Below are 24,905 nucleotides of genomic sequence, written 5' to 3' on the forward strand. Positions count from 1 at the left end.
GTCCCCACATAATTAACAGAATTGGGCTGCTTTGACTAGGATGAAGGAAGACTGAACTGCTTCTCCTGCAAGCCAGAAAAAGTTAATGTTCAGAATATTGCAATATGTACCTTTTCATTATTTATTTATGTACTCATCAATGAATTCATTCAGTCATTATTCATTCATCCAATATTTATTAAGCATTTACTATGTGCCAGATCCTAGAATAATAGTTAAAGAAGAACCAAGGTTGAGTTGGTCCCACTTCAAGGGTTCTCAACCTAGGAGGTGAGATAAATAGAGCACATAAACCCACTATACAAACCAGAATCCAGTGACTCCATTAGGAAGACAAAGTGTTGTTAGACACAAAGCAGTGAAACCAAAGTTTGATCAGTAACAGTGTCCTTTGCTTGCTTCTTCCACACAACTCTGTCTTAGCATTTGGGAAGATTGACTACTTCCTACAAATACCTAACTGACAGAAAACAATTTCATATGGCTTGCTCACAGCTGGAGCCAGAGAATCAAAATTACTCTTCAGCATCAGCTTGCAGGCTGCAAATCCCAGGGATAAGCACAAGAGCTCTCTGCCTTTATTATTTGAGTACCTGGCATGTATGAGTATTAATAATGCACTAGGCTCCACAGCAAACAGGGGAGGAGACCAAGTTCTGGCCTCAAATGCTCACAGCTGTTTTGTAATCTGATAATTGTGCATGACAAACCTTAGACTGTAAATCTGAAAATAGCATGACTGTAATCATAACAAAATGAAACAGCCATTGGCAAAATTTGTTTTCTAGTTATCACTTCCATAAGGAATTCCATAACACTATCAGGGGAAGAGAAGAGAAAATTCTCTCAACTTCCTGTGACTAAACCTCTGAATTATCATCATCTGCATTCATCTCTTCCTCCTTTCTTTTCTCCTGTTACAAAGTGTTCCACCTTCTGTCCATAACTCATCCACTCCCACGTCCTCAGAGACTTGGCCCTGCCCATTATTTTATCTGTCTCCTTCATCTCCGACTTCTTCTATCTATGCCAGGCATTTAACATATTCAAGTTTTACTTTCATCTCTAAAAAATCCTGTCTACATGGTCTTTACAGCTTCTTAGCTCAAATCAGTCTGGCTTTTTACCTCTGAATAATTATTCTATGTCTAGTTCTTAGCTTCATTGACCTCTTAGAAGCATGCAACATAACTGACCACATACTCTATAAACACTATAAACTCATTATAAACATGCTTTTCCTTAGGCTTCTGGGACATTGTTCTTCCTTGCTGTCTTCTAATTTCTATGCTCACTCCTTATCCTACATTTTGGACTCCTTCATCTTTCCAAACCTTTAATCATGGTGTTCCTCCTAGAAATGTTCCTTGATTCCCCCAGAATCAGTGTTAAGACCTCCTACCACATGCTTCCACAGCACCGTATGCTACTTCCCCAACCACAGTCCACCATCCATTCAATAAGCATTCACTGAGAGCTTTTGATGTGATGGCCACTGTGTTAGGAACTGAGAACACAGATGTGAGCAAAAACATCCACAGGCCCTGCTCTCAAGGAGTTCCTGTCTAATAAGAAAGACATACAATAATCAAATAATTACACAAACAAGTGAATAATTACACGCTGTGATGCATGCTATAGAAGAAAGGATCAAGAGCAATGAGACTATATAATAGAGGAATCTTAACCCTATCTTCATTAACATGGCAGGAGGCACTGGAGCAGGTTGTAGGGATTAAATCCTAGGAGTGAGTGAGTGTATGTGTGAGAGAAGGTGTGAAGAGTGTTCCAGAAAGAGGGGACAGCATGTAGAACTGAAGTACAGCAATAGTAGGGGAAAAGTGGTACAAGTGAAGGCTTAGAGACCCAAGTAGGCCTCAGTCCATACAGGCATGTGAAGGGTTATCTAAAAATGTGGTCCCTATCCTAAGAGCAATGAGAAGATATTGTAGGGTTCTGTGTGAAGGATGATATAATCGGTTGACTGTGAAAATATCACTTGATGCAGAGTAGAGAATAGATTGTAAGGGCATGAGTGGGTGAGGGGAATACCAGTTATAAGGCTTTTACAGCACTCTGGGTGAGAGATGATTGTAGACTGGGCTAGTGGGGTGGCAGCGAATATGAAAAAGGTAGTTTAATTTGAGAGATATTCAGGAGTTATAAGGGCAAAGGATTATATTTAGGACTTGAGGAAGGTAAGAGGTATAAGGATGACACTAAAGGGAAGGGTCACAGAAGCAAGAACATCTTACTTTGGACATATAGAAACATATCAACTTCCCTTAGATTCTGCCCACCCTCTCCTGTCCTCTCTTCTATGGATCCCAGACCCAGGCACCAGACTCAAAATCTCTGAATTAATAATAAGACTCTCTTTTGGCCCTGTGCTCAATGTTGCCCACTCGCCCCTACCCTAGTCACCCCTTATCAAGATCAATAATACTACAAGTATTGTCTTAGAGGGGCCTCTGGAGAGACCACAAAATGATCCAAAAAAGCAAGTCTTTTCTTTGGCTCTTACAGGCAAGTGATGCAAAATTCTAGACTTTCATATTTTTTATGGTAACCAACTGAGTTCTAAAGGAGTATTCAAATTTGTTAGTCATAAACTAAAATTAGCTTTTAACTGGAGTTTACAGAAGACTCTAATTCAGTTCTCTACTAAGAAGTCTGGCTGCCAGGCAATATTTGGCAATGTTGCAAGTCAGAATTCTCACAATTTTCAGGAAGGATACTTTGTTATTGGGGCATTGCTAGTGATGTTTTGAACTGATCGTGGTTTATGGTGCCTGACATTCATGCATTTTAATGACACATTATGACTCATGGAGCTTCATCTTGATCAATTTAGTATGATTAACCCTCTGGGGTAGAGGGATGTAATTCTCTGAACTTATTTCCTGTCACTTCCCTCCTCCCCTTCCCTTACTGATCCAGAACATGTGTAGCAAGCGCCTATCTCAGGTACTTTACACTTGCTATGCCCTTTGTCTGGAATGCTTTCCCCCCAGATATCACATAGCTAACTCTCATTTCCTTCAGTTCTTTCTCAAATGCCACCTATATGAGGCCTTCTCTGACCACTATATTTAAATCATAATCTTCTGATTCTCTAAACTTCCCAGTCTACTTCCCTGTTTTATTTTTCTTCTTGACACCTACCATACCATCTGATGAACTTTATATTTTACTTATTTGTTTATTGGCAATTTACCTCCTAAAAGTTAAGACCCATGAGAGCAGGGGGTTTTGATTCTTTTGTTTGTTGTTCTATTACTAATACCTAGAACAGTACCTGGCAAATAGTAGGTACTCAACAAATAATTGTAAAATGAGAATGGCTATTTATCATCGGAATTTCTGATCTCTTAATCTCTAACACCCAACTTTTAAGACATGGGTATATGTGTTCAAAATGTGAATCATTCATAGCCCTGTTGCCAAAGCAGATATTAACACGAACCTGGAAAAACATTCTTCTACTCTGACATTTCCTTGTTATCTCTCTCCACTTGTCTCCTCACCCCAGGTTCATCCCTTCCCATCCTTCAAACCCACTCAGAGCAAAATTTCCAAAGAATGGCTTGAAGCATTCAGAATTCATATTCAACTCATTTTCAGAAGTTAATATATTCCAGACATTGTGTTAGATTCAGGGAAATCAACAATGAATGAGAAGGAAAAAATAATCAAATAAAACAAACAAACAACAATGAATGAAACAAACATGATTCTTGCATCCCAGAGTTTATATTCTAGTGAGGATATTATCCGATCCCACCTCCTGAAAGGGTTCTCAATCCCTTGTAGGAGAATTTGGTGGCAAACTGGAGACCTGATGTATGAAGAGGAGATGAAAGAGAGATTTGGGGCAGGGTGACATGCAGCAGGTGGCAACAGACAGAAAAGATTGTACCAGGCAGGCAGAAGAAACAGCATTTTCAAAAGCCTAGAGAAGAAAGAATGCGGATGTCACTTTCCAGGAAGTGAGGGCAGTTCAGTGTGCTATGGCTGTGGAATTTTCACAGAACAATGGTGAGATCTGAAGTAGGATGGGTAGCAAAGGCTAAATCTTGCAGGGCCTTGCAGGACATACAAAGCAAGTTAGACTTTTGGAACTTTATCCTAAGAGCAAGAGGGAGCCACTGAAAGATCTGATCAGTGGAGCAACATGAACAGTGTAGTTTAAACTCTTCTTTGTCCCCTAACAGACCTAAGCCTGATCTTCCTTCCCTCTCGACTGCAGACATCCAAGTCGTAGCTGCCTCCTCCCTGAAGCTTTTCTGCTGCTCCAACCTGCACATCTTCCTCCTCACCTCCAGGGATCCCACTCCCTTATCTTTGTATGCCTAGGTTCTGACTCTCTGCATTGGACTAAGATATCCTAAAGGACAGGGGCAATTTCTCAAATCTCTTTAGGCTGTCATACACTCAGCTCATCACTGACCCAGATTAGGCTTTACTGAGACAAGAAGGTGATGAATACAACCTTGCACAACCCAGTCTTTTCTCACACTCCACCCATGGGGGGGGGGGGAGTAGAAAGCGCTGGTATGTGTAGGGCCAGGTAACCCATGTTTCTCTGCTTCCTGTCTGCAGCCACTTCTCTCTGCTTTCAGTGTAATTAGCTTCTAATATCTCCTCTAATGGGCTGGAAAAACTCATCCCTAAGCTTGTTCAAACTGCAAGTGTTAGAAAAGGCAAATCTAATTTGTAGTGACAGAAAGCAGATCAGTGGTTACCTAGGGTTGGGGGGTTCAGGAGAACTGAATGGGATGAGGCAAGGGGGAGCTTTTCCGGGTAGAGGAAGTGTCCTATATCTTGATTGTAGTGGTAGTTCACAAATGTACAAATTTGTCAAACCTTGTCAACATGTACAACTAAAATGGTCCATTTAATTGTATGTAAACCCAACCTCAGTAATGCTGAATTTAAAACAAACTGGACACAGACAACAATGTGGGGAAGTCCTGAGGTGGGGCGGGGGTTGGACGGAGGGGAGCAAAGAGGGGCATGGGGGGAACCTGTAATGCTGCCAACAATAAATAAAAACATTTCTAAAGTCAGAAGGCCCAAACACAGTACATGCATGAGCTTCAAAACAAAGTTCAACCGGGACATAAAACTAGGGCATGGCCATACGGGAAAAGCTGCCTCCCCATGGTTACAGAGATCTAAGAAAGATGGGTCCACTTGCTATGGAAGGCCAGGTAAAAGAAGCAAAGGAACAAAGGCTAATATGGAGGAAGGCAGATCAAAATGCAGTATGTAAAGTCACAGCCAGCATGGACACAGATTTGCTCTCCAAACCTCAAAATACCTAGGCACAAGGGAGGGAAATTTAAAATAAATAAATAGAAGTCCTGACTCACAGAGCCAGAAACTGCATATTAGTCCCAGGATATTAATTCATAAAAGCTTTGGGAAAAGTGATTCTTGAAGGACTGAGTGCCTTCACCATAGAGGGCTCCCCTAGAAGCTACGCCTTACCTCACCTTCTAGGGTAATGGTAGGGAGGAAAGCTCTCTGTGCTGAGTGGGTAAGGGGGGCGTGATTCTTGGGTTTTCTGTGAGAAGGGATGACATCTGGCCAGGTGGCAACCGGAACACAAAATTCACATGGCTGAATGAGTCACAGGAGTGGACCAGGGGCTCACAGGAAGAGAGACATATGAGGCTCCAGAAGTAGTTGGGGGAAAGTGTTTGTGTTGGGGTGTGCAGTGTGTGAGTGGGGGCAGGGATAGGAAAAGGGTCTCTCTCCTCTTCCTTTTTACCTGACCTGTCTCTTTTCACAAGTCTCACAGCTCAGAAAATCTAAACCAAACTCTGGCACACATAGTCTGTCCTGTGTCTCCTGTACAGTTCTCTTGTACTTCTTCTGTGGGCTCCCAAAGGCCTGTGTCCACACTTAACCCAGCAATGGTCGCACAGCAAAGTCCTGGAAAAATAATTTCTTTGGGACAAGAATGTGAGGACAGCCCAGCCAGGCATGGCTCAGTGGTTGAGCATCGACCTAGGATCCAGGTGATCGCGGTTCGATTCCCGGTCAGGGCACATGCCGGGGTTGTGGGCTCCATCCCCAGTCGGAGGTGTGCAGGAGGCAGCCGGTCAGTGACGACTCTCTCATCATTGATGTTTCTATCTCTCTCTCTCCCTCTCCCTTCCTCTCTCTGAAATCAATAAAGACATATTTAAAAAAACAAAACAAAACAATGTGAGGACAATAATTGTACATGTTGACCTATGTACATGTTGACATGTTGGAGTGGGGGTGGGGAGTTAAGGAGGATGGAGTGAGGGAATGGAATGGTGAGGGGAGGACAAGTGAAAGAGAGGTAGGAAACAGTGGGTCAAGGGCAGTGTGGGAGGCAAGGCTAAGATTAGTGGGACAGAAAAGGAAAGGGTCAGAGGTCAGTGAGAACACAGGCCAGGGGTCACAAGGAGAGAGCAGGTTAGGAGTCAACAGGGAAAGGAAGATGAAGGATCAGTAGGAGAGGTATGATCAGTAGTCATTGGTGGTGAAGGTCAGAATTCATCGCGGGAGGGCAGGTTGGAGTGTTACCTGCTTACGTGACTGCAGTTTCTGGGGCATCTTCAAAGAAGCAGGAAGCACCTCAACACTTGGAGCGCTCAACACTACAAAACGCTCCCTTGCCTGGAGACAAGAAGTTTGTCCGTCCCCTCGATCTTGCACGGGAAATTTGGATTCTCTTTCACTTCAATTACCAGTCGCAGAGGTTTTCTAGGGACACCCGTCGTTGTGGGTCCCCGCACCTTAGCAGGAGGGAATCGGTTCCTCCCTGACGCTGTTACCCGGCAACCAACCCGCAGCCAGCGCGCAAGCGCCTCTGACGCCTCCTCCCGGCTGGAGGGGGAGGCGGGACTGAGCGTGCGGGGAAGTCCCAACCCCTCAGGAATAACACGACCAGCGGCCGCGCGCATTTGTAACTCCTGCATGTGGGAGGGGCTGGAGCTCCCAGATACCGCCCCCTCATGAATAATGCATATTCAGGCGGTGTCCCGGACCCGGAAGTGGAGTTGCCGAGTCACCGCAGTGGCTGAGCTGCTGACAGGAGGCGGTGGCGGAGGAGTAGGCGAGGCCAGACCTGCGGCTCGGCCCCGCCACAGCCGCTATAGTGCTGGGCAAGCCCACGGAGCCACGCGGGCCTTAGCCCGCCAGCGAACCTCCCGTCCCGCTCCTAACCGTCGATCTGCTCGACCGCCTGCCCGCCCTACTCTTCCGAGGCGGCCTAGTCTGCACCACCCAACCGGCTCCTGGGGCCGCCGCCCCGCGCGGTCCCGTTGGCGTCCCTGGCCGCGCCCGGCCCCGGGCCCGCTCGCTCGCTGGCACCATGATGGAGGAGATCGACCGGTTCCAGGTGCCCACCGCGCACTCGGAGATGCAGCCGCTGGTGAGGGGGCGGGCGGCGGGCAGGCCAGGGCCGGGAGGGGGCGCCGCCTGAGGGGGAGGAAGGGAATCAGGCCTTGGGAACTGTGCGAAGAGGGCGCCTTCGGATGGGGCAAAGAGAGCCATGAAAACACATCGCTGGGGAGGGTGACCTGCAGGACGTGAAAACCGTGGGAGAATCCGCGCGGTGACAGCAAAGGGCCTGTAAGGGCGGAGGGCACGGTCTGAGGAGACAGGCCGGGGGAGCTACCGGGAGCGCCGTCGGATGAAACCGAGCTGGGCACAATGGTGCACACCAACGGAGGCCCATAGCTGGGAGAGAAAGGGAATTGTCGTGGAGCACCAGGGGCGGCAGGCCCTGTAGGCTGGCGGGAGGTGGGAAGGCGTTTCGCCCTGGAGGCCTGTGATGTTCAGGGCGGGGGAGGGGGCGGGATAGCAGTCTGGCTGAGAGGGATTGGAAATAGGCTTGTAGAGGAGGAGGGGCCTGCCCGCCAGTTTGCTGGATATGGCTGGGAACGCGGGGTCAAGAACATTGAGGGGCAGGGTCGGTTCAGGACCCGGGGATTCCCTTCTTCCGCGGTGGAGAGCGGCAGGTAGTCTAAGCTGGCGGTACGGGAGCCGGGGAGGAGAGAGCGCAGCGGCGAGACGGAGAATCCGAGGCGCGGATGAGGGAGCTGCGGCACCGACGGGAGAGGGGGCGGGGCTGCGCTGGAGCCGCCGGTGCCCGCCGTTTGGAAGAGCCCCCATCATCCTAGGCCTACGTGCTCCGAGCCCTTTCTGGGCGCCGACCTTACTGCCTGTCCGCGGTCCGGGAGTCAGGGAAGAATGATGTCATCGCTGCCGGCGCAGAGGGGATGGAAGGGGGAGGGCGACACGGGCTCGCCGAGGCCGGGCTTGGGCAGAGCAAGCCCGCTGCCCACCGCGGGGGGGTTGGGGGTGGTGAGGGGGAGGCACCTGACTGGCTCCTCCGCCGCCAAGTGGAAGAGAGGCCTAGCCTGCGGGTATAGAGAGAGGGGGAGCCAGGGAGCGCCCCAGCTCTGTTCGCTTTTCCTTCTCCTTTCCCCCTTGGAGCCTTAGAGGGAACTGGAAGGAGGCAGGGCAGGCCAGAAACCTAAAGGTTGGGTGCCCTATTATCTGAGCTCTGCTGGAACCTAGCAGAGCTCTCCAAGCCTTGAAGATATTGGGCTCCCTAAGGCTCTCCCCTCTGTGTTAGGCCAGGAGGAGAGGAACAGGTTCTACCCTTGGGCCCCCAGGCCCCTGGCTTACAGATGCGCTTTGTGGCTTCCTGAGCAAGTAACCTGCCCATCACAGCAATCAAGACAGACCTTGGCAGGAACCCATGACCTACTCTAGGCCGCACCTTTTGGGAGATGGTAGAGAGAATCATTAGAGGCTACTTAGCAAGAGAGAAAAGGCATTTCCCCCCTTTTGTGACTACTTAGTTCCAGAAGCCAAAAGGGAAGCTGCACAGAAGTGTACCATATTAAATTGGGTAGAGAGATGCTAGCCTGATGCCATCATTGGATTATTTGGTGACAAGTTTATCCCATAAACTTAAAGAACTTTGGGCTGGGTTAAAAGGATTTTCCTTTCTGGATTATTTTTCCAGCCAACCTGGCTTGTCAAACTAGATTGCCCTTCCAGCTCTAAGCATCTAATCAAGAACCCAAAGGGAGGGTGCATGAAGGAGGAGAAGGAGGAGGTCCAAGTGAGTCAGAAGAAAGCAATGACTCGGTTCTTGCCTCCCATCTGGGGTTCCTAAAAAGGGAGGCAATAACTGTCCAGGGAAAGGGGAGAAGGAATTGAACCACTAGGTTCCCTCAGTTGTCCTTGGTGCATGTCATTGCCTAAAGTTCTTAATGATGGTTTCAGTGAGTAGTAGCTCTGGAAAACTGAACTGCTTCTGGTCTGTTTGGCTCTGGAGTAGAAGTGCAAGGAGACATCAGAAAAACTGTAATTGCCTTCAGACCTTTTCCTTGAAGCCTAAAGGAGCCATTCTCTGCTAAGGGCTGCTTTGTTGCAGTTGAGTGAGAGCTTTATGGAAGTAGCAATATAGTCATCCCCTGTTTGAGGGTCATAGACATTGCCCTGCAGATTTCTGCTTCTTGACCCTTGTTCCCAGGCTGAAGCCCAGAGGACTCCCCAAACTCCTAAATGCTCTGTGTATTATTGAGACCAGCAGAATCTTGTGTGGAGCTTCCCCAAAAGCCTTCATTTCAATGCATAAGCAATCAAGATGGTATACCACAGAAGAGAAAGGCAAAGTGGTTTTGTTAGGGGTATTTTGGTTGACCATGAAAACTAGAGTCCCAGACTTGAACCCAGCTGTGACCAATTTCATTTCTTGCTGTTATTTATTAAGACCTCTATCTAGGAAGTCTCTCCTCTTCTCTAGACTTAGTTTTCCCATTTATGAAATGAAGACAAACTGCCTCTTTAAAGTTTAAACAATAGCTCCTCACTCTCTCTTCCAAAGAATATCATAGGGACCTGATTGATTCAGCAAATCAATTCACCTTATCCTTATATTTATTGAGCATCAGCTCTGTTCTAAATACTACACTAGGTGTTAAGGACACTGGTTATCAACAAGACACAAATATGGCCCTGCCCTCCTGAAGCTCACAGTTCAACAGAATTTTATTGTTCTTGCTCACTCCCTTGGTGTGAGCCCCTCTGAGGGCAGAATGGGGGCTGTCTCCTTAAACCCTAAAGGAAACAAGGTAATGCTGGTGTCAGCATCATTCCCTCTTTCTGGACTAAGCAGTACTCATACAGGCCTATCACATGGGCTCCATCATCAAATAACCCTCCCCTACACATAGTGGTGGGAAGAATCCAGAGGCCATCCCTCACTTGGGAAAATGAGCTCTTGGAAGAGAGCATCTTTATTTTTTTATTATTTACTTGAAAGAGAAACTCAAGCTTAAAAAGGAGGCCTAGAGGAGTGGCAGGAGCTGGAAGAGAAGGCACAGCCAGCAGATCTGGGTGTTTCCAAGGTGCTAATTTAAGCATTAGTTCTCAGCTTAGTGGGAAGAAGATATCCCTGCCCTGTTGATGCTGCTGCTATTGCAGCAGCTGCAAGGAGCCTTCTGTCTGGGGTGGGAGTTGGCCTGAGGGTGTGGCCTCCCTTTTTTCCCCATCACACCAATTATTTAATTGGCCTGGCTACATCTCAGCAGCTGAACCAGGCCTGGGCTTATCCCTGAGAGCTCCCCAGGGTCTCTTCCTGTCTCCTTTTGGAAGGAATGAGAGCTCCTCGTGGAGACCTAGTCCCTGGGCTCTTGCTGTGTCTATCTCCTAGATAATCCTTAGTGTTTTCAAGCACAGGTTTTCCCAAAGAAACTGCCAGGGATAGGCACATCTTGTATGTCAGTTCTGTGTCCACGCCACATAACTCACTGATCTAGGGAAGCACCCATCTGTCAAAGGCTCTCTGTTAAGCAATTGGGTTGAATTTGGGCTATTGTTTCTGTGAGCAGCAGCGGTAGGCTCTCTGGCTCTATTGTCTGTCTGCTGGGCTGGTTGGTGCAGCCTCACAATCCATGTCTTCTACTTGGCTACAATTGGAGAGGAAGAGATTTGTTGAAGAAAAAAAAAAAAAACCAAAAAACAAATGGAGTTTTTAAGCACTTAATTATGTCAGGTAAAACCCTGCCTCCTATGCTTTCAGAGACCAAAGAAACCAAAAAATGGCATATGACACCAGACCAAAAAGTGGCATATGACATTCTGTACCCTTGACAGAAATGTTAGTCTGGCTTCTCTGAACCCAGGTTGTCTGTTAACTCATTTGTTTAGTTCGTGAGCATACATTCAGTTCCAAGTACTTTAAGGATTAAGACAAGTGAGATCTCTCCAGTGTTTGGCCAGGAGAAGGATGGGCTCAAATGGCTACAGGAAGGTTTAGGTACATTCAGGAAAGAATGGAGGGTGCTCCTGAGAAAGGGTGATACGTCCCTTGGAAGAATATGAGAAATACTGAGGTTCTGACCTTTTGACCACCTGAGCTTGGAAAGTAGTTTCAGACTCCTCCTGTCTCCTGACACTCAGGGATGGGGATGGTCAGGACATTGATTCAGAGAGGAGGCCACAGCAGCTCCTGAAAGTGGCAGAGACAACATTGTGAAAATAGCAAGAGCCACTATGGAAAATTGACCTACATGTATTCTGTGGTCAGGGAGCCTTAAGTTGCTTCCTTGTAGTCAGATGACTTTTCAATTTAAGGATGGATTCTCCTAATGGGTCCATGTGACCAAGTAGTATTTCTTAGGTTCTGGAATGAGCCCCCCCCCCCTTGCTTTTCTCTTTTCCTATACTGCAAAGTGAGGATCAGGTTTACTTAGGCCTCTACCGCATCCCTTACTACTCATCTCCGCAGTCAACAAACACTAAGAACCTACTTTCTGCTAGATGTTATGCTGGGCTCCATAACATAGAATTTTGCTCCAGGGATATGCATAGTCAAGATGGATTAAGGTACCACAGAGTAATGAACACTGCAAAAAGAAAGAACCAGGTCCATCAGAGCCAAAGGAAGACAGGAAAGGCTTCCATCAAGTTGTCAGGGAAAGCTTCACAGAGGAGTCATTGCTGAGCTGGCTTTTAGAAGAGGCGTAGAAGGTTGGCAGATGAGACAAGGTCAAGAGTTCCAGGCAAAGGCCATGGAGGAAGAAACAAAGTGGTGCATTTGAATGTTTGAAGGGTTTTATTTAAGGGAATAACATCATCAAATTTGAGTAGGGCTAACACTTCAGTAGTGGATAAGAGATTAGAGAAGGTAAGATTGGAGGTCGGAAAACGAATATGAAGGTGGGTGCAATAATAATCCAGGAAGAAATTATTTCAGTCTAGAGCTGAAAGAGAGGAAGGGACATATATACAGATATTAATAAAGTGGAATAGGCAGAATGTGGTAACTATTTAGAGGTGGGGTGGAGAGGTTGGGAGTCAAGGATGCATCCCAGGTTTCTGGCATGTATCTAGATGGCAAGAAGAACCTCACCACCCCCAGAAAACTCAGGGGTCTGTGTATCTCTTGGCTTTAGGGACTGCTCAAATGGGAGAAGGCTGCTGTTTTCCTTTGCTCTGCTGTTGAAGCTGCATTCTTGGAGTTATGAGGGACTCAGAGCCCTAGAAAACCAAAGAGCAGAGTGATACTGGCCCCACAGCCTGAAAAAGGATACTGAGAAATACCTGCCAATGAATACTTTTCCCCTGTGATGAATGCAAGTGAAATGGTGGCAGCAAGGAGCCACAGTGTTTTGTTTTTGTTTTGTTTTGTTTATCTGGCAGCACTTTGGTAAAGAAAAATAAAATCATTTCTTGGCTGAGAGAGGGTTTTATGTTGTAGCTTCTGGCCTGGCCTTTTACCATCATTCTAGTCAAACCTATGGTTTTCTGACTAGTTTGCTGAGCAGGGCCCTATCACTGATTTCTTCTAGAATGAATGTATGAATTACTGCTTCACCTGCAAGAGTCAGAATGGAAAAGGACACATATCTCCTTTATTTAATCCTGGAAAGCTTCAGTTGGGTAGAAATAGCGTCCAGACTGCTATGTTCCAGGCTAGCTGTGCCAAGGGAGCAGACTTCTGGGATGAGATTGCTCAGAGGTGACTTGGCTTCTTAAAGGCCCCTGTGTAGCCTCTCTAGGCAGGAACTTCCATTGTAGCTAGGAGTCAGGCTGAGTCATTTCCATCCCCTAGCTGCCTATTGTCTGACTGACTGTAGCCCAGATTGAACAGAAATGGAAATCAGAGCTTTCTTCACTTGAACCTGATTAGCCTCAGGGACCCTCTCCCCTCCTTGAAAGGGCAGATGAAGTCTTGTGTCTGGAAAGGGGACATTGGAGACTAGCTTCTTGGGTTCAGCAGGCTCTCCAGGCAGTGTTTCCTAAGGAGACTGTGGTGGGAATCTGGCCATCAGAGCAGGAGAAGGGAAGGAAGGAAGCAGGTGGAGCTAGGGCCAGCTCTGGATCTGACTCTGCTCTGGAGTTCAGAAGTTGGAACATGACCCAAAGGCCTCATTGTGGGTCAGCCTAGTGAACTTCTGGGCTTTAGGGAGGGACTCTGGAGTAGGGAAGTAGTCTAGGAAGGAGGCCCAGAGTCTGGCCTGGGGGAAGGGTAGATGGAGATATGTAGGAGTTCCCCCTAGACTTACATTCTTAGGAGCCAGTTCAAGCAAACATGTACTTGCATTTGTTGTTGTTGTTCAAAGATATCAAATTGAGGATCAGATAGTTGTACTTCTTGAGGGCCAATTTTAAGTTTCTGTGATGATGATGATGTATGAGAGTATGTGCACAAGTAAGATGGCAATAATGATTATGAAGGGTGTTCTCTGAATGATCATTCTAACCCTGAAAAGTGTAAATATGACAAGAGGCCACACCCAGGCAGAAATGAGTCCAGCTACTGTGGTTCCTGGCCTGATTTTTTCTGTTTTCATCACCAGACTCTTGGCCGTCATAACCAGAGTCCACCCCATCTATCTGTTTAGAACAATACCTGAAGGGGTACTTTAACTAAGATTTATTGAATTAACTGCACCCAAACAGTGGAATGGGAACCATATATATTTTACTATGTAGCTAACTTAAACATAATTATGTATAAGCTATAAATTATTTATAGCTCCCATATTATTTCTAATTTTATTCTTATAAAGGAATTGGTGAAGTCCTCAGCCAAGCATGGCTTAGACCAGCATTTCCTATGTCATATTCTTAGGAATATTGGTCCTTTGAGATACTTTTTTTTGGGGGGGGGAAGAATCTGTAGACAAATTCCTTTGGGGAACACTACACACTATTCCATCACAATGTTTACTAGCATTTTAAAGGCTCTGAGAAGTTCTGCAATAAAGAAACCTTTCCAGCTTCATTTAACCCAATGTTTCCCAATATTACATAACCACGGAAACTTTTTTATGTTACATCTATTAACATCTTACAGAACCAATATGTCTCATGAAATACTCCTTGGGAAACTCTGGCTTAGAAATTAGTGTCTCTTCTGATTCAGTCTAGATTTATATTCTCCTCAGTTCTTTTGACCCTCTTTTATAACCCACACCATTTTTCCCCATGTTAGTCTCTAATGGGATGTTGCTGCTTTGTGTCACGGTCTGAACTTATTGCCATCAATAGGAAGACTTAAGTGAACTTTGGTCAGGTGTGAAAGCAAGTATTAAGTACCTTGTTTTTCTCAAGATATTGTTAAGGGAGGGTTATTTCCCTTCAAGTCCCTCTACTAACTGATGATGTGGGAAAACCAGCATTTTTTCCATTAACCTTTTCCTGACAGCTTCATTGAAATGTTATTCATATACTGTACACTCTACCCATTTAGTACTTTACTTTTAATTCTAGTGTGACTGCTGCATGCCTTAGTTCTGTTTCTCCTTTTTACCTGTGGGCTATGCTCTGCCCTTTTGTGTTCTGCTAAGCAGGAGAAGAATATAAAGATTATAGTCCAAAGCTCTCATCAGGAAGAATCTCATCTCAATTGGGATTTAAACTGAAAAATTAATTCCCTGATTAGGGTTCCTCAGTACTTCCTGTGCAGTACCATTAAATGTCCCCTCAGATCACAGCAGCTCTAGAGGCATTCCTGCATAATCATTTTACATATGTAAAATGTGGCCTACTTTAAGGGCTACAAAAAGCATGGGTGATAAGCAGATTTCATCCCTTATGCCAATGCCCACTGATCAGTATTAAGTATGTAATAAGGTGGATTCTGAGGCAGAGTCCTGGTTCAGTGAGAAAGAATGACATGGTTGGTTTTCCATGTCTGCCATGGTCTTCAGCAGGGGAAACATCACTTCTAGTACTCTGCTTGCCATCCTAGCAGCCCTGAATCATCATCGTTATCCTAGGCAAAGAACACAGGAAAGGAAGACTCTTGTAGATGTTAGCCAGCTCAGCTATCTGCTTCACTGAGGGGCTGGACTCTTATGATGTGGCTCTTTAAGAAATGAGTGAAGAAAAATGATCATTCCTACTCTGATCTTCAGCATGGGTTTTTGAAGTATTGACTTGATATAAAGTTAATAATCCTTCATAAGTAGGTTAGGTGAGAGGGAGGGAGTATCCTTGACTCTGCTGAGCAGATAAGAGGGGGAAAGAGGCAGATTCAGGAAGAGATCTCATAAATACCACATAAGTGGTTGGCCAAACTTAAGGTGAAAATACAAGCCCTAACCAAAGTAGCAAGAATAAGTAGGCTACTGGAGGAGACCCTTAAGCCTGCAGTTACTGGAGAGGAAAGGCCCTACTGTGGGCTATACAGCCATAGCACTCTTTCCCCCTCCCCCCATCCCCAGGCTAAACAGGTCCTGTTTTTCCTCTACCATTTTCCGGGAGACTGGTTTCCAAATCCCCCGTCACCCTGGCTACTCCAGTGGATACTTTTGAGTTTCTCACTCCTGGGACTAGACACAGACCTCTCTATGTGATCTAATCAGCCCAGATAACTGTGGGGTTGCCATTCTCCATAATATTGGTATTGTACTTATATTATTGTCAGTTGAGGTTTATGATCATATTTAATAGCTGTACCTATTGTTATAGTGAACTCAGGGCACATCTGAAATAGGGTAGCCCTTTGCCTTAGCAATGTAAAATCAAGGCAAGAACCTGGAAAGACATCTTGGGCTAGGCTGGCTGCTAATACAGGTAAGGGTCCATCGGTCTAATGAGATGGTGAATTCATGCCTATTAGAAACTATACCACATGTATGTATTTTGACTCTTATTCTCAGAGCAATAGCTGGCTGAATTTAGCAATGGAATTTAAACAAGAATCGAGGTGCAGCTATGTGATTGGGTAGCCTAGGGTAGACCTTCAAAGAGAGCTAGTGTTTATGTGGACAGAAAACTTAATGTAAGTCTACTATATGGCATAGCCACCAGAAAAGCTGCTGTGCTATTGGGCTGCATTAATAGAAGTATGAAGCTCAGGTCCTAGGAGGGGATAGTCCTACTTTGCACTGATCAGCACTATCTGAAGTCCTGCATTCTATGCTGATGTCATCATTCAAGAGAGGGAGTGGCTGGAATGATGAAAGGAATCAAAACCATATCATGTGAGAACAGTTGGAAAAACTGAGGCTGTTCAGTCTATTAATAAAATAGTCTCAGGGGAAGCATATTATGGTTTTCAAGTGCCTAAAAAGAACTGGAGTTAAGAAAGGAAAGATGGTTAGACTTCATATTACCTGTGGCTTCACAGGGAGGAACTAGGGCCATTGGATGGGAGTAGGAACATACTTTTACCTCTGGACTCCATTGCCTCCTGTTCCCTCTGGTAGCAGTTTTTATTTGACATGTGCAATATAAACATGTCAAAATATCCACTGTGGAACTTAGTATGAGCAGCACTTTCCTAGTTTTCTGTTAATGTGTATTTGCTAATCTTTCCTATCTTTCAAGGCCTATCACAAAAGTGCCACCTTCTTCTTGCATCTTTTCCTTCCTCCAGTCTACCTTTGCTGTGGCCCCAATATGTTGTCTTTGTGTGAAGTTTATGGATGCATTTGTCTTATTCTTATCTTAAATTCCTTGCCTGTCTACAACTTGGTGAGTACCTTCTAGTTACAGGGCCCATGCCTTAAGGTAGATGAAAGATGTTTCCAAAGTACCTGAACCACCTTATGAAAGAGATTTAGAAAATCATTTTTGCCAGTTTTATAAATATTTATAAGTAGAACCCCAGAAAGGTAAATAGGCTTGGCTGCTACCCAGCTAGAGGTTGGCATGGCCTAGACTAGAACCCAGGTATTCTGACTCCCAGGGCCATGATATTTCCTTCAATTTGAAACCAATTAAGTTCTTATGCATCAACTTAAATTTCTCAACTTACTTTTGAGGCATCTATACTAGGCTTTTTCCTCTCCTAGCTCACCATACTTTCTCCCATTCATGCCACCTTTCTAGTGGGTCCAGCCAGGCCCTTCTCCTCTCATCTGTTGGCATCCTGATGCCTTCTCTCCTCTTAAGAATTCTTTCCCCTCTCCTTTTCGGCCTATTCCACTTCTACCCATTCTTCAGAGGTCCATATAAACTCCCCTTCTCCAGGAAGCCTTCCTTGACTATTCTAGTGAGCTTCCAACCAATCCTAAAAGCCTCTATAACCTCTAGCACATAACTTTATACATACAATATCCTAATTTGTGTTGTTCACTTTGATATGTTGTGAGTCTCATCACCCCAATTCCCCCTTTAACTCCTTGGCAGATAGCTTTTGCCCTTGGAGCTTGAAGTTCAGCAAAGAAGAGACTTGCTCTTGTGAAATAGAACTACAGAAGAAAACAACTATTTCCTTTAAGAATCAGTAAGAGTAGATAGGAGGTTGGGAAATTATTCTAAGAAGGGGACCAGTAGAGACCCAAAGGGGGATGAATATGCAGGAATTAGTAGAAGGTACACGTGGGCAATTGTGGGAGATTCGGGGGGATACTCATTTATTATTCAAAAGTAAGGAATTTTGAGCATCTGCTATATGCAAGACCCTGTACCGGACAGAAGGAATAATATGATGAGTAAAGCAAACACGGCCCCTGCTTAGTGAGCTGGCAGTCCAGTGGGAGAGACGGATATGAAGCAAATAAAGTGCACAAACAAAATGACAGTTAAAAACTATGACAAGTGATAGAAAAGACAAGAACAAGGTAGCATGACAGAGAATAATAAAGCCTCCTACATTAGACTGATGTCAGGTAAGGCTCCTGTGAGAAAGTGATTTTTGAGCTCAGACCACAAGATGAGAAGGATCTTGAATGCTCTGACAAGAAGTGACTTGCTTTTTGCTCCCCAGTGCACTGTGGTCTCCCAGCTGAGTTGGTAGTCTGAATCCCTTACAAATTGGCCTTTCTCCCTTTGCAGGATTAGGCAAGTTTTCAGGAGTAAGGGATATAGAAGAACATGAGAGGGTGATCTAGCTGCTATCCCACTGGTAGTACAGCCAATGGGATGACTGTGCTGCCAGCTTTGTTGTGAGGCTGGAGAGGCTATTAATAGAGTTGTGATGTATAATATTTATCGAGCTCTGCTGATGAAGAGCTCCTACTTGTCTTCCAACATTATATGACTTGCACATATCCTCCTGTTGATGGAAAAAAATATCTGTAGCTCTTGGAGGGAAGGAAGAGTGCCAGCCTGGATGTCCTGTTCTTTGTGTGTCAGGCATGAAGTTCATGTTCCCCTTACCACAAAAACCAAATGCTACAAGCAGTTCTGTTCAGGGGCAGGCCCACCTCTGGTGGGAAAGCCAGCAGCTACATGGCATGCAGATTGTAGCAGCTGGTGAGAGGGGCTTCCATTGAGCCTCCTGCAAATCCTGAAGGTGTTCCCCAAGGATTTCAGCTTCCAGAAAGTCCTCTCTACTCTCAGCTGGCCTGCTGATTTCAGTCCTGGTTCAGAGTTGATCATAAGCTAAGAGAAAGACCTAGTGGGAATAATGATGTAATGAGGTGGTGGTAGCTAGAGGTTTGGGGAAGATGGAGGAAAATTCCATAGAGTTAGGGAGAGAGACCAAGTTCGGGGATAGGTTCAAGGTAACAAACATTGGCACCAAAGGGAACCAGTCAGGAACTAAGGTTTGGCCATCTGTCAGCTTCCTTATCAACTTCCTGACGAAACCTCATGTTTCAGATCCTTCATTTAGTCAGGAGCTGAACTACGGGAGTGAGGCAATCTCTGGGAACTTCCATGACAGGAATTGGTTTGAGAATCCTTGGGGGGGGGTGGGGGGGTGGAGATCAGGGTGAACTAGTGAGGGGCATGGGCCTTAGGGCAGGAGCTGTACAAAGTGGTTGTAGGAAGTTGGCTGGGTATATTCTAGCTCTGCCACTTTTATTATGACCTTTGTCCAGGCTCCTAACTTCTTTCAGGCTATTTATAAAATAAACAAGATCATGTAAGTGAAAATGAATTGCAAATTACTGTATCATTTCTGATCTGAGGATTGATGGTGAGTAAGGGAGACAGAGATTTCCATTTTTTGTCAGTGTTTTCCAATGGAGCTTTCACAGGGAGAGGGTAAGAGATGGTTAATTCTTCTCATCACCAAATGAGAAGAGTCCTTGGCCTACTTGACAGAACCGTGATGAGGTTGGACTAGAGATGGAAGTTCTCTGTGCTCCCATTGATTCCCAGAGGGGGTTCCATTGAGCTGGCCTGGACTGAAGGAGGCCCTGTCCCTGCCCCTCTCTGCCATGGCCATTGCAGAGTCCTGTTGGAGTGGAGTATTCCTGGAGCTCCCCACCTCACTATTGATGCCAGTGGAGGATATCCTTCTGCTGTTTCAGCTCCCAAAGACCAACTCTCAAGGCTCAAGAAACATTTGGAAAAAATCCACGTTGCTACAATGGCTACTACTCTCTACAGAACAGTAGGCTAGAGAAGGAGGCAGTTTCCAGTCTTCAGACCTTCTTCAAAAATTTAAAACATTTTGTCATGGAAAATTTCTAATGTATACAAAGTAGAGAAAGGGTGAAATGAACCCCCTAGTACTCATCACCCAACTTGAACAATTATCAACCCAGGACTAATCTTGTTTTACCTATACCCCACCCACCGGATTACTGTACATAATCACTTCATCTATAGTCCTCCATCTACTGTAGTTCTACAAACTGTTAATTAGACCTTAGGGTTTGATCAGATTCAAAATTTTGTAAAGAATACTTCTGAGTGTGCTCTGTGTACTTCCTACACATCACGTCAGGAGGCAGAAGACATGCGGCTGTCCTACTTTGAGATGTTCAGCTTGATTAGCAGTATAGTTAGCCTGACCTCTTCATCACAGAGCTTCCCCTTCAGCCTTTTCTAATGTTTTTAGCAGCTATTGATAGTCATTGCCTCAGTCCATTATTTCATCAGGAGTTCCCTTCACATTGAGACAACAAAGAACTCTTATCAATTCTCTGCCTTCATCCCTCACAGATATTTCTATCACTTCTCTTATCCTATGCCAGCATTTCCTTCCTTATCAACCCAAGATGGCCCTATGAAGTCTGTAGGCCACATGTACCCACCCTGCTTCACTGTAGACCTGTGTTTATGAGGGGAGGGTCCTTACTTGGAGTCTGTTGTCACCGAAACACCACTGTATCCTCTCATGAAGCACCTGGCTCTGCTCAGTAAATTCTGCTAGGGCCATACTTGACCATGCTGGGAAGTAGTGGCAGCTCTAGTCTTTTCCTCCTGTGGGAGAGAGTGCAGTAGGGGCTGGGTTTATTTTACCTTCCCAGGGATTTCTGAGCAGCTTTCTTCTATGCTGAAGAGGGTCTTTCTCACTTGTTTCCTGAGCTTCCTGCCCCAGCCTGAGCCCTGGCAGGTAGCCAAGCCTGGTTTCCTGTTTAGCTGGGCTGTGGTCTGGGAGAGGTTGGAGGAGGGGTAGGGTGGGTAGTTCTAGCATTCTTAGGTCCTTTTTTCCTTCCAGCTAAGTTTAAAAACCTATGAGAACTATAAAACAGCTACTACCTTCTGTTACTTTAGCATTCCTGTGCTGCCCAGGATCTCCACTCCTAGTTTCTCTCTTCACACAGGAGAGACTGTAGAGACTATGCCCTTCCGTGTGTGCACATGGGCACTGTGAGCCAGCTAACCAGGAAGGCACACAGAGGTTGAGTGCTGCTTCCTGCAAACCTGAACCCAACCCTGGACTCTGTGTCTGCCCACAAAAGTGCTGCACCTCCATCACCCCAGCCTAATAGCTGTTAGTCCCTTAGTTATTATGTCCAAGGCATTGGAGCATCTGAAAGGGCAGGAAGTCTGAGAGGTGGAGGCTGAATAGGGATTGGTGCAGCAGCTAAAAAACATTAGGAATTTTATAGTGACAGCCCATTACCCAGTATAGGATTTCTGATCAGAGTCTCACAGCCCTGTATGCCCCACTCACATCCCTCCACATGTCTAGTTCTTTGGGTAATGAGGATGCCAAGGGACTCATTCTGTTTTGGGAAGAGACCTGTTATAGATTACTTCTTTGCTCCCTTCTCTTGGATGGCCACAGTAGGAATTGTGTGGAGCTCTCTCCCTTTCCTTTTCATGAAAGGAGATATCAGAGGAAAGTGTTGCCAAGTAGCAGGGATGTCCAGTGCAGCCCCTTACATTTCAACAGCTTCTCTTGCTCTTATTCTAAAGAACCTACTTCTTAGCATAGCCTGCAAGGCCTTATGTGGTCCAGCTCCTGCCTGCTTCTCCAACCCATCTCATACCACATTAACCCCCATCATTGCATCCAACCTTACTGGATTTTCCTCCATTTCCCTGATGTCCCAGGTTCCCTTCTCCTCTAGGGCCTTTGTACATGTTGTTCCTTCTGCCTGGAATGCGTTCTCTGTACTTTCTACCTTTTTTCAGTTGACTGTTACTCATCTTTCAGATCTCAGTTTAGCTAGAATTTCATCATAGAGGGATTCCCTTAAACTCTAGACTTGGTCATTGGCCTTCTTCCTATTTCACTTTTATATTTATAATTTTACATATGTTTGTATGATTACTCTATTCTCATGGATACTTCTGAAGGCCAAATTTCTTGAAGGCAGAGACCATATCTATTTTTATTTCCTATTATGACTTACGTGCTTTATAAAGTGACTTGCGCCTAGTAAGCATTCACTAGACATCTGTTGAATGAGTGAATGAATGAATTGAATAAATTAAATCTTTTGTCTTTTTTGCTTGGTAACCCCATGCCATATCTGACTATCCTTTTCAACCATACACCCTAAAGGTGTGTGTCCTGCCGTTTATGAGCACTTACTGTGTATCTGCCACCAGACACACATTTCATTTAATCCTTTCAACAGTATGAAGAAGGGATGCCCTTAATCTACAGAGAAGGCAAGTGACACCCAAGGCCACATATCTAATAAGTGGCAAAGCCTAGTTTCAAGTTCAGGTGTGCGGAGGCTAAGCTCATGCTCTTAACCATAACACTACACTGCCCCCTTTTGGCAGTTTGGAGAGTTGTCCCTGAGAACCTTCTGTCAAGGGGCCCTCATTAATTTCAGCCCTAAATCAATACTTTTTAGAATTGAAAGCCCCAAGAAGCCACGGTCCAGTTTCAGCCCTCCTGGTTTCAGGGGGTACTGTAGAAGGACACAGGGAAGGGAATTCAGGGATTCCCCAATGTCCCAGGATGCATGTGTCTCAGGGTCTACCTCCCATCTGTTTTCCATGCCCTTTGTCGCCTTCAGGGCTTAATGAAATGTCCTGTTTTAAAGACCAGAAGGGTCAGCTATTGAAATGACTTGATCACCACTGTCCTGGAGAATAAGAATGCCTGATTAAGATCCTAAGAAAGATCATCGGGAGTGGGAGGGTTTGTCTATTTGTGATTTAGTCATTAAAGATAGAGCTCTGGAAATCGGCTTCAGTGCTTTCTTGGGAAACTCAGACTCAATAAGAGGGCAATATCTCTTGCTGTTGATTAGAAAAGCCCAAGTTAATCAGTATCCCAAGCTCTTTTTGGTGGCCGGAGAAATTGGGACTGATGAATACTGTAGACAGGATGGAAACAAAGTAAATGAGGAGAGAGCAACATAAAACAAAAACAGCTACCATTTTGTGATACATGTCAGGCATGCTACAAAGCATCCTACATATATTATTTAATTACAACACTGGCCCTTCAAAGTAGGTAATGTTACATTCATGGAAAGGCAAGAGACATTAACAAAGGTAACCTGCCAAAGGTCAGACAATCAGCTGGCCTTTAGAACTAATCCAGGTCTTTCAGACTTCAAAATCTGAGTAACCCCTCCCCCTCCCAATTTGTGAGAAATATATAGGATGTCCCAAAAAAGTGTATACAAACACTTTGAATAATTATAAAGGCAGTGTTTATTAAAATACATTTCATTTTCAAAACAGAGCTATCAGCTGTTGAAGTATGTGTACATTTTGGGGGGACACCCTGTACATTGTCACAGCCTCTCTGGAAAGAAAACAGGCAATATAAGGTGTGCATACCCATTGATCCCCTCAACAATTCCACTTCTAGGAATTTATTAATCTAAAGAAATAGTCAGACAAATGTATAAAGACTTTTTTTAACAAGATATAATAGTTATAAATAAATATTACAATATTATAACATTATAATAGTTACAATATTATGATAGTGAGGGAAAAAATCAAACAACAAATCTCCATCAATTGGGAGTGGTTAAATAGGAAGCCTTTTTTTAAAATCCTCATCTGAGGATATGTTGATATTGATTTTAGAGAGAGGAAGGGAGGGAGAGAAACATCGATGTGAGAGAGAAACATCTATCAGTTGCCTCTCGTAATGCCCCCACCATGGATCAAACCCGCCACATTTCAGTGTAGGGGACAACTCTCCAACCAACTGAGCCACACTGGCCAGGGCCATATAGGAAGCTTTTAAAAGGAGAAGGTAAGATACAATATGGATTGACATGAAAAGGTGTTCAACATATATATATATATATATACATATATACATATATATGTATATATATATATGTATATGTGTATATATATATATATATATATATATATATTTTTAATTCTCACCTGGGGATGTTTTTCCCATTGCTTTTCAGAGAAAATGGAAGGGAGAGAGAAACATTGATATGAGAGAGACACATCAATTGGTTGCCTCCTGCACACACCCCAACAGGCTGGGGATCGAGCCTGCACCTGAGGTATGTGCTCTTGACTAGAATCGAACCCAAGACTCTCCAGTCCATGGGCCAATGCTCTAACCACTGAGCAAAACCAGCTAGGGCAAGATATATATATTTCTTTATTGTGGTAAAAGGTGTATAACATAAAAGTTACCACTTTCACATGTATTTGCAATATGGATGATCTGATTCATCTATGCTTAAATTTGCACATATGAATACACATTTTAAAAGTCTGAGAAGATATAATAAACTGGTAATTGTTCTGACTTACAGGAGTATTTTCATGTTCTTTTATGTATTTGAATTTGTTTATCTCAAAGTATTTGAATTTGTTATGACAAACCAATATTATGTTTTCTCTAATCATTTTGTTTCCATTTTAGGAGACAAATGGTCAGAAATTATGCTGTTCCTACTGTCTCATGCCTACCCAGGAGAGAGAGCTTGTGCCTCATAATTCCCATATTTTTCAGTCAGGTGTGCACACCAACTAATCGGCGACATGAGTTGGCTATGGAAAGCTATGCCTCTCGTTTGGCCAAAGTATTCCTGCTGGGCACCGCCAGCTTTGACTGGCCACATTTGACTCAACTTTGTTCACTTCCTTCTCGAGTTCTGCAGAGCCCTGTAGTTTTAGGGAGGCAGACATTTCTTTGGCAATAAAAAGCCATCCACACTGACCAGATGAATTACTGTCTCTTATTTCCTGTTTAGAGATATCCTGCAGTCTCGCCTTTACCATAAAAGAGAACACGGGGACAAAATTACTCTCACATTCCCCAAGGTAAAGCCATGATCACTGATGTGTCAACAGTCTGAATGGTTCTC

The 24,905-nt window shown here is 44.7% G+C and overlaps 2 protein-coding genes across 10 annotated transcripts in view; one reads left to right on the top strand and one right to left on the bottom strand.

The window, feature by feature from the left end:
* The window catches only part of DNAI1 (dynein axonemal intermediate chain 1), a 58,643-nt gene extending 51,814 nt beyond the window's left edge, over positions 1-6,829 (bottom strand). Inside the window, exon 1 of the mRNA XM_081152241.1 lies at positions 6,565-6,829. Coding sequence (XP_081008367.1) covers positions 6,565-6,594 — 30 coding nt within the window. The 5' untranslated portion in view covers positions 6,595-6,829. The remainder of the gene's footprint in view (positions 1-6,564) is intronic.
* Positions 6,830-7,006: 177 nt separating this feature from the next.
* Positions 7,007-24,905, top strand: part of FAM219A (family with sequence similarity 219 member A) — a 46,652-nt gene continuing 28,753 nt past the window's right edge. For 2 of the 9 annotated variants that reach the window (XM_081152242.1, XM_081152249.1), the window contains exon 1: positions 7,046-7,414. In XM_081152242.1, the coding sequence (XP_081008368.1) occupies positions 7,355-7,414 (60 nt within the window). In that variant the 5' untranslated portion in view covers positions 7,046-7,354. Of the gene's footprint in view, positions 7,415-24,905 lie in introns of all 9 variants that reach the window. The other 7 variants (XM_081152245.1, XM_081152250.1, XM_081152248.1 and 4 more) reach the window with 6 other exon arrangements.

The sequence above is a fragment of the Miniopterus schreibersii genome, assembly GCF_964146895.1.
Source record: "Miniopterus schreibersii genome assembly, chromosome: 11".
In the NCBI taxonomy this organism is placed as follows: Eukaryota; Metazoa; Chordata; class Mammalia; order Chiroptera; family Miniopteridae; genus Miniopterus; species Miniopterus schreibersii.